Source organism: Watersipora subatra, chromosome 1, assembly GCF_963576615.1.
Source record: "Watersipora subatra chromosome 1, tzWatSuba1.1, whole genome shotgun sequence".
Taxonomy (NCBI): domain Eukaryota; kingdom Metazoa; phylum Bryozoa; class Gymnolaemata; order Cheilostomatida; family Watersiporidae; genus Watersipora; species Watersipora subatra.
This window is the reverse complement of record NC_088708.1, coordinates 17359979-17369788: the sequence shown is the minus strand read 5'-3', so window position 1 is coordinate 17369788 and position 9810 is coordinate 17359979. Positions and strand designations below refer to the sequence as shown.

Below are 9810 nucleotides of genomic sequence, written 5' to 3'. Positions count from 1 at the left end.
TTATTTAGCTTTTCCTAATCGACATATTTTAGCTAGAAATAACCTGTGGCGAGGAGGGATACAATCATCAGTCTGTTTTCCTCTTGAACATGTTATGTTTTCCTCACTTGTTGTGGTCAACTTTACAGCATAGTGATTAGTATCGCTATAGTTAGCAACGGCAAGCATTCTTCCCCACCAAAATGATGACTCGACCGTGTATCTGATAAGTGGCTTGTGGGCTTCCTGTAACATATTGTAGATAAATATTGATGGTCAACATGACAGCTTGATGAAAGCAGACGCATGAAAATGTTAGTATTTATTAAACTGAAGAAGATAAGAGACAAGGAAACCTCTATACTTGACTGTTCATTATTATTGACACTGGAACCACATAATCATGGTGGAGAAACTGACTAGCACACTAACAATGTCCATGGTGCCTACTACCGAGAAGTATCAGAGGTTGGCAACCTCCACCAGACATATACATGTATGTGGTTGAACAAAGGTGACCTAATAGCCAATACAAAGTTGCTAATAATAGCGGCGCAGGAGCAAGTCCTCCCAACTAGGCAACTTCAAACACAGATCTATCCACTAGAAGTGGTCATATGTACAGACTGCGCTAATATGCATTAGAGATTATCCAAAATCTAGGTATATTTCCATATATATCATAACGCATAGATTTCGCGATCGAAAAAACTGAAAATAGGAGGTAACAGCACATTTGAAATTGAAAGGGCACATTTGAAAATTACAAGTTAAAAAAATAGGTAGGAAGGGGAAAATAGGGCCTGATGGTAAACAAACTAGTTTTTCAAAAATAAAAATAAAACAAATGCAAAAGATAATACATGTATTAATTAAAAATGACATCAATAAAATGTACCAATTTAGATATTAGATTTACAGAACAAAAATTCAGCTGTTTGCAGATATGAAAATCTACAGAAAAAAAGAGAACCAAATTAACCAATAATCTAGCCATACCAAACACAACATATTAAAAAGAGATGTTTGGTAAAATTAAGAGCTTCTTATAATCTAATAACCATAGATTTGTTGCTAGCACACTTCTCTTAGAAGGTCCTCAAATGTTATTGGAACTAAGGTTAGGTGCACAGCTAATCTTACCACGCGCTCTCCAACTGCAACGATGTAATTGTAGAGGATATCAGTCATCATGTTTGCAGGATAATCAAAAACAGTCATGCGAACCTCCTCACTGGAATGACAGATTAAAGTGTAGTTCACTGGCTCTAAAACCAAATAACTACATGTATATGAACAAAACACTTACCTACTACAATGCATTGAGATATTTCAGTTGCACGATACTGTGGAGCTCAGGCAGCATGCGATACTCACATCGGTTTAACTTATGTGGATAATTATAACCAACATTTAGAGATTTCGGCAAATTTTCATTGTTACCGAATCGTGTTCTTTAAAGTATTCCAACAGACTATTCCAAATACCCAACCATCCTCTTCCTAATTACGCCTCACAAACAAAAACCACTGAACAAACCAGGCATAAACATCTTTCCTATATCTTGAACAACCTTCTTGTATTACAAGAATTCCTTTTTTAAATACTAATGCTTTCTAATATTATTATTTTTCCACACTACCTGATTTGCTTCAATTGGCATTGGCTGGTAAAATAAAGTTATGCTCAGATCAATATATATGATTTTGAGCGTTTGACACTCAAGATGAGGTACAAGCGCGTGACAAAGACTCAAAGAATTCAATGTTAGGGCTCACCTCCCTTTTGCCATTTAGTATGTGAAAAACAGAAGGCATAATAGTGACCGGAGCGCAAGTATTTTTTAGTCAGGACAAGATTGTTGAGTTCACCAAAGTGAGAACCAATCAACTTCCATTGTGCATCATAGAGAACAAGAAGAGCCTCTGTTTGGCTGTTAATCAAAGCTTCAGGGGACCTAGAACATTAACACTAAGGTCTGTTAATTTCTACAAATTAAAATGAATATTGAGGCGCAACTAATTTTACATTTTAAATTGATCTCATTTATAACTGCGAGCTGTATATACAAATACAAAAATACAAGATATACACGAATACTGATTAAATGAATTCATTTCAGCATACGAGTTACGAGTTTCCTGTTACTTTCACTTAAGCCCCATTTTATTAGGTTCTAGATTAAACTACCTTTAGAGATGACTGTAGAAAAATCTACTTTAATTTACACTAATTGAGATATTATCAACACTAAACACTTTATTGTAACGTAACATGTATCAAAATAATATGCGCAAAAAGTTCCAAAATTCCATAGTGATTAGTTAGTTTTTACTGTAGTTGTATGCAGGTACGTGAAGATCATAGACTAAGCTACTGCCTCCAACAAAGTTATTCATAGTTGTTGAAGTATAACAAATAGATGTAACGCTGTGGATTGTGTTGATTTATCTGTTGAGGCTAATAGGTGAAGTATGTAAAACACAAAGTTCAGGTATCCAGGCTACTTACTGTAGGATTTCTTGTATGTGAATATCAACAAAGGTATCCTTTGCAACATCTATTCTAAAGCCTTGAAAATATGTATCAGGGATACAAGGAAGTTTGCTGGACAGATGGTAGTCGTACCAGTCTGACCTGACATAGCATATGCCAACATCTCGGAAATGTCTAGAAAACAATCTGACTCATAAACCTTTCAAATAGTTCCAACTAATGCTTATCAATTATTTTCTGTCATACAGAAGATAAACTTTTTTGTTTAGACTAGCAACTAAATTTAATAATCTTCTTAATAAGCTTCTTAAATTCTTTTAAGTTTTATGCATTATTGCAGGCTCAGCCAGATGAGCCTTGTAATGGTGTCAACTGCAGTGGAGCAGGAGGAAATTGCAAGTTTATTGCTAAAAAGGGTGCCAGGGTATATTATATAAATAATAAATGGGTATATTATTTATATAATAGATCATGAAACATATAATTAGCAACAGTGACTTTGTCATTGTGTCTTTTTGGGCAACCAGTTAACTTTTTTCTTTTAAGAAGAAAAAATCATCGTACGCCCCACCCTCCTATGTGAATATACCTAGTATCATTTGTTTATAACATTGTTATAAGTGTGTATCTATATAAGACTATTATTTTTAACGGAAAAGAAAAGAAAAAAATATGGACCAACTTACAACAAAGAATAACTTCACTAATTGTAACAATAAAGATTTAAACTCATGTATATCTAAAAAGTACATCTGAAATTCAAAAATTAAATTAAATTCTTGAGTAAACTATGAAAGATTTTGTGGTTGAACATGTCAAACCACAGGGTACTTCACACTCCTGCTCTGTGCTACGCGCAGCGCTCATGCTCAGTGCAAACAAAACTCCTACACCACAGAGAAAATGCTCCCCGCGCGCATTCTGATTAGAAGGCAACTGCCAGTGAAGGGGCGTTTGCTCATTTTTCCACAACAGTAAACAAAGTAAAATTTAAAGAGCAGGTTTCCAAGGTCCAACACAACCTTCCCCCTTGGCGAAACCTCGCACTCACTATTTGAGAAACAATGGTTGAAACTAAAACATCGCAGAGTAGCATACTATTTGACATATTGACAAAGTTATCTGCTGTGTACATACTAATCATTACTAAAATCACCGATAAGAATAACAAAGTCTTGGTCAAGCAAACAGGTTAATTTTGACATTCGCTAGATGTGCATGCTTCTTAGATACATTTGAGATCAGACAACCACCGATGATCTGATGTTTGTCTAAAGTATGCATAGTTGTCCAGATTTTTAAGCTTGTAATACCGCCTTGAAGGTGCTGGCAGATTCCTTCGCTAACTCAGTTACTGGGCAATCAGCTAAAAGCATTTTTAGTCAGAGCTGGGGCAGAAGGGAAACTTATAAGATGTTCGCCAAATTTTCAGCGAATATTTTGCGATCAAATTTAGGTAGCTGTTAGGTAACATGTCAGCGGTATATCATGAACCACTGCATAGCAGTTATAGCTATAGCCTCATGCCTCTTATCTTTTCTAATGTTATTTCCTGTTTAGATAACTATTGCCTCTCCCATATTCTTCAGATTCATCAATCTTAGTTCAGATTGCATGGCTAGCAGGTGCTATACAATGAATTTGCAAATCAATCTTCATGTTTGTCTTAGTGTGAAAGTTCAAGGATGCTCTTTGCTAGGCATTTCTTACCTAATTAGCAGCTTATTTAGCAGAGAATTCCTTATCAGCTATGGCTTTACTAGGTACGTTCTTTATAGATTTATATTGTTTGCTTTCGTACCACTAGCCATTAACATTTGGAAGGCCTAACAAACAACATGTGACAGTTAATATTCTTGGATATGACAAATATTTACCATACATCTTTAGATATGAAATAATTAGTATGCAAGACTTAGTTTCACATTAGGTTTTTGGTGAAAGTTGTGCAAATATGCTCACAGCTATCTTTTGCTTGCTAAGGTGATACCCTCACTAACATGTTATTACTAGTGTATATTTACACTTGAGTTCTGGGAATTAGATGCTGTTGGTCCATGTCGGTGTCAGCACTATGAGGGCTTTTATGACAGGCATAGCCAAACTAATAAGTTCGTAGAGTTACTGAGAAATGACTTGTGCAAAAGCTCCCGTCAATTAAAAAGATGAAATGAAATTAAATTCAACATTATTGCTAATAGGTTAAGTATGTAAAACACAAAAGTTCAGGTATCCAGGCTACTTACTGCAGCCTGGATTGTAGCAGACTGCAGTAAGTAACCTGCTAATTCAAAATAATTCATATTGAATTATTTAAATAATTCAATTTGAATATCTGTAACAAATATAATTGAGAGTATCACAATAAATCATTTTCCGAGTTTAATTGGAATATGAAGTAGAAATAAAAAGGAGAGAAGAAGATTGACGAAGATATAAATTAAAGTAACAACTGTTGAACAAAATGATAAATAAGCTCTTGAAGGAATGGACATCAGATAGACAACAGACGGACAATGGACGGACAATGGACGGACATCAGACAGACAACGGACGGACAACGGACAGACATCAGACAGACAACGGACAGACAACGGACGGACAATAAACGGGCAACGGACGGACAACAAACAAACAACGGATGCTAGTGTGATGTGCTTTCTCCAAATCTTAATAGCAACAACTTAACAGTAATAAAAAAAACCTGTGTTAAGCCTTTTGTACCAACACTTATAAACTTTCTATTAGCAGAAAGCTAAAAGCGACAATCTCAACAAAAAATTTCTGATACAGTTTAGACAACACGATGATCAATACTAACGTACACGAGAATGTCTACATAGGATATCCAAAATATTCCATCCTCACTGCCGCCAATGCCTTCTATTGGCATTTGCTCCTTAGGAACATCGCGCCAGTTTTGAGAACCTTGGCTCCAGTTTCCAGACCAACTCGGAGTGCCCCAAGAATCTTTTAGGCGGAACAGTCTAAAATGGAAAAGAGTTGAAGTACTAGTGGAATCACTACTGTACGACTTCTCTTAGCTCAAGGAGTTAATAATCAGGAGAGACTATCCCTTAGTATTGTGAAAAAGACCAGTTATGTAGTGTGTTACCTTATTAAAAGCGCTATTAACCATAGGGACAAGACTTCATCCTTTTCAAACCACGGTCTTTCTTAGATACAGGTAAGTGAGAGTCATAGACTAAGCTACCAGTAAAGTTACCCACAGCTGTTGGAGTACAAAAGAAAGAGATAACATTGTGTCTTATGTTGATTTATCTATTGAGGCATTTAGTGCAGGGTTGCTAGTAGGTGAAGTATTTAAAACACACAGGCGCAGGTCTTCGAATGCTCCCACTTGTGAAAAGTTTTTTTCCTTTAATTACAATTGAATAATATCTGCAGACACCCTGCATTTATAATGTTCCCTTCAAAATATTTCAAGGAGCACTAGTCCACATCTGTACAAACTGGCAGAAGTGAACCATTACTTGAAATCTCTTTTACGGAAGGTGAAGTGTGTACATACTTGTTCTGGTGAATAGTTTCAACATTCAGCATCAAGTAAATGTGGTCTTTGGTGAGTTTAACCTTAGCATAAGTAGCAGCATCGATGTTCTTCTGATCAGCACAACACATTACGAGCATACCCTCTGAGATTGCTTGACGAAGCTTGGTATGGAAACGATGATAAGTTGGCTGGCTAACGCACTCTTTGCCTGAAATTGGTGGAAGTCTGGCTTTACAGCAACAAATGGTTTTAGTGTATGCGTCTATCATTGAAGTGCTATTGGCTATGAGAGTACAATAGTGTATAAAAGAAACAATAGATATTGTGTAAGAGCAATTGTAAAAACAGTGTTTTAATTATAGAGTGCAAATGTTTTTTAAGTATTTAAATTTCATTTAGTTTATCAATTAAAATATAAAACAATATTTTAATATTCTATTAACTAAAAACAGTGCTATTATGAATTGAACAACTGTGTACTAGTTTTAGTGGATGTTGAGAACTCCGAGCTCTGAAGATCATTAGCCTAAAAAATCTCTTGTTATGAATATTTTTTGTCATTTCAAAACCTTCTATCTTCAAATAATTTAAAATACATCTAATTCATTTATCCTTAAAAGTTTTCATTAAAAGTAAAAATGGATACAAAACTGTTTTGAATTATAAAAGAATAGAAATAGTTTTGTCTTTATTTGGCAGTACACACAGTACATAATAAAAATTGCTGTACTGTTGAATTTCAGAGAATAACAGTTGAAATAAAAAAGAATTTATATTTTTTATAGTTATTAAATTATTTGAAATAAAGTATTTTATAATGTTCAAATATTTTATCATGAAATTTATAGCAAGTTATAGCAGTGCATGTTTCCAGTGGCTCTCATAAATAATTTTTTCAGCATGTAAGAGCATTCCAGTCTAGCATATTTACCAGTAATAAGCATTTCAACCGCTTGCCCAGTAAAAAGATGCAGGCCAGAGGCTACAGAGCCACTTGCTGTAGCTGCATAACTTCCGTATAGCTTTGCTATGGCTTTCTCTAACAGAGGCACCCAGAGTTGCTTACGCTTGGCCTAAAATGTACAACCACCAGAGGGCATGCAGTAAAGTGAAACCTAATATATACTAACACCAGAGGACCTGCAGCAAGGTGAACCTTAAAACATACAATGACCAGAGAGCATTCAATAAGGTGAACCCTAAAATATACAACCAGTAGAGGGCATGCAATAAGGTGAACCCTAAAATATACAACCAGCAGAGGGCATGCAATAAGGTGAACCCTAAAATATACAACCAGTAGAGGGCATGCAATAAAGTGAACCCTAAAATATACAACACCACAGAACATGCAATAAGGTGAACCCAAAAATATACAACACCACAGAGCATGCAATAAGGTGAACCCTAAAATATACAACCAGTAGAGGGCATGCAATAAGGTGAACCCTAAAATATACAACCAGTAGAGGGCATGCAATAAGGTGAACCCTAAAATATACAACCAGTAGAGGGCATGCAATAAGGTGAACACTAAAATATACAACCAGTAGAGGGCATGCAATAAGGTGAACCCTAAAATATACAACCAACAGAAGGCATGCAATAAGGTGAACCGTAAAATATACAACCAGTCGAGGGCATGCAATAAGGTGAACACTAAAATATACAACCAGTGGAGGGCATGCAATAAGGTGAACACTAAAATATACAACCAGTAGAGGGCATGCAATAAGGTGAACCCTGAAATATACAACCTCCAGGGAACACACAGTATGTTGAACCCTAACATGACAACCACCATGAAAAATGTATTAAGGTGAAATCTAACATATATGACTACCTGAGAGAATATTGTGATATAAAATTCAAGGCATAAATGCTAGTTGACTAATATAATTTGAGCCGACCTGCCCAAAGACAAGACAACCTGCTGAGTCACATGGTAGGAGGTCATCAACAATCACTTCAATCCATTGTCCATAAAGGCAGAGGAGCATACCATAAACACCGGATCGATTGTATTCCTTGGTGACAAATATTTTATCTAGGAGATCTGGTTGCGTGCTTATGAGAGACATTGCAGTCATTGCCCTGAAAGGCCAAGCAAAACAAAGGCAAAATTGGAAAACTGTGAGCTGTCGCTGATAACTTACAATGACCAAACAAGGATTTTAAAAGTAGGCCAATGGATTGTCTAGCCAATGCGCTATTGTATGTTACCATTATGCTAGTCATGCCTTCACCATGGCTTGTGAAGGAACAGTCTCTAAAACTCGTCAAAATCAGAGGGTCAGACGTTAATAATCAGCTCAAGCAAGTCAATAAAAATCACTAAATGGCAGCTATGTGTGTAAAATACATGTTTCGCATACAAACAAAAATTCCAACAAAACATTATGTGTAGAAAACAGATGTTTTGATAAAAAAATTTCCCCAAAAGCCTACAATTTTGTCAAAATATTTTACTTATAGTTCATAATTATTGATTAGAGGTTGTTAATTTTCAAGACTGGAAAACTGTGAACTATTTCAATTAAAATTTTAAAAAGGAAATTGTATTATTGTAAATTGTAATTGATATTATATTTCACTGTTTCTATCAAGTATCTTTTCATTGTCTTTCCTTTTAGCTGAAGTTCACATTATGACCAAACAATATAAAAAGATTTATTAAAATTTTGTTTAAATATACTAAACAAAATATAGAGATAAAATCAAATCACTGTTAGCTCTACCAGCAGTTTTCTAGCTTCCCCTGCACTACGTCAGCTTTGTTTTTTGAATGATTAAACAGACTCCATTCAAGTGCCGGATCTTCGTTGTTGACTACAACGTGCTTTGGGCGTCGCCAGCTGCTGACAGAAAATTCCACATTGTCTGAAGGTTTACATAAAGATGTTTTATTAGCTGGAAAGTTCTTATCTATGAATTGAGCATCTTTCTACAAATAAAAACATTTCAACAAATAAACAACTGTGGAAATAATAAACATTCTTCTGTCAAAGGATTTTTATCCAAAAAGGGCTTGGCAATAGCGCAACTTATTAGGCTGCTGACTACGGGGAAAGCTACAACTTCATAATTTCTGTTGTACTCATACAATGTGAAAGTGTAGAGGTGTTGATAATAGTTGTCACATGAAAATATAAAAACTTTTGTATGATTAAATACTTACTGCTTTCCACTCAGTCATTAATACCTCCAATTTTTCTTTTAGTTGCTTAGCGGCAGTGGCATGATCTTTTCTTGTTAGTGAAAACCAATTACTATGACCAAGGTCAAACCCTTGCTCTTCTAACTCTGCCGCCATTACCTACAATCGTTATTCAACTGTTTTAAAAATCTGACGCTAAGCACTTCCAGAGCTGTACAAAGCAAAGTAGAACAAAAATGCATTAAGAAAGCAAAAAGATTAAAAAAGCAGGAATACCAAAATACAATTCGGCTTTGTTAAAATAGCTAATTGATCAACAATGATTCAATTTACACTTAAAAGAGGTGTGGCTGGCTGACAAATTCTACATGGAAATAATTAGCAAGCTGTGTGGAAGGAAAACTGAGCAGTAGTCAGGTTTTAGCATACAGAGTGTGAGAACTTTACATCGCTCAATCAGAAATAGATGGAGCAGTTTGGATCAGGTGTGTTGACAGGTGAAAGTGACAGGTAGCACACATGATGGAGATATCAGAACACTGTAATACTACGCCCTCCGAATGCTGCTTGTCATCAAGCATACCTACTGCTGGAGGGAGGGGGCAAGAGAGTTTTTTGTATTGCATACATACCAAAGTCTCCGATATATTGATGATTCACCAGA

The 9810-nt window shown here is 35.5% G+C and overlaps 1 protein-coding gene across 1 annotated transcript; it reads right to left on the bottom strand.

Annotated features, from left to right (window-relative positions):
• LOC137406215 (calpain-15-like) lies at positions 1 to 9302 on the bottom strand. The gene is made up of 10 exons (XM_068092785.1): positions 9168 to 9302; positions 8728 to 8933; positions 7900 to 8083; positions 6921 to 7062; positions 6008 to 6197; positions 5301 to 5462; positions 2491 to 2649; positions 1758 to 1936; positions 1123 to 1247; positions 1 to 225 (listed from the first exon to the last, which is right to left on the bottom strand). Exons 1-10 carry the CDS (start codon positions 9300 to 9302, stop codon positions 1 to 3), a joined length of 1707 nt encoding a protein of 568 aa, XP_067948886.1.
• Between the last annotated feature and the right edge of the window lie 508 nt (positions 9303 to 9810).

Excerpts from the sequence above, each read along its gene's own strand:
- LOC137406215 (XM_068092785.1), bottom strand. The coding sequence starts at position 9,302 with ATGGCGGCAGAGTTAGAAGAGCAAGGGTTTGACCTTGGTCATAGTAAT. Across the intron at positions 2,650-5,300 it reads TCCTATGTAGACATTCTCGT|ACATTTCCGAGATGTTGGCA; the intron begins GTACGTTAGTAT and ends ATTGTTTTCTAG. Across the intron at positions 226-1,122 it reads TTGCAGTTGGAGAGCGCGTG|GAAGCCCACAAGCCACTTAT; the intron begins GTAAGATTAGCT and ends AATATGTTACAG.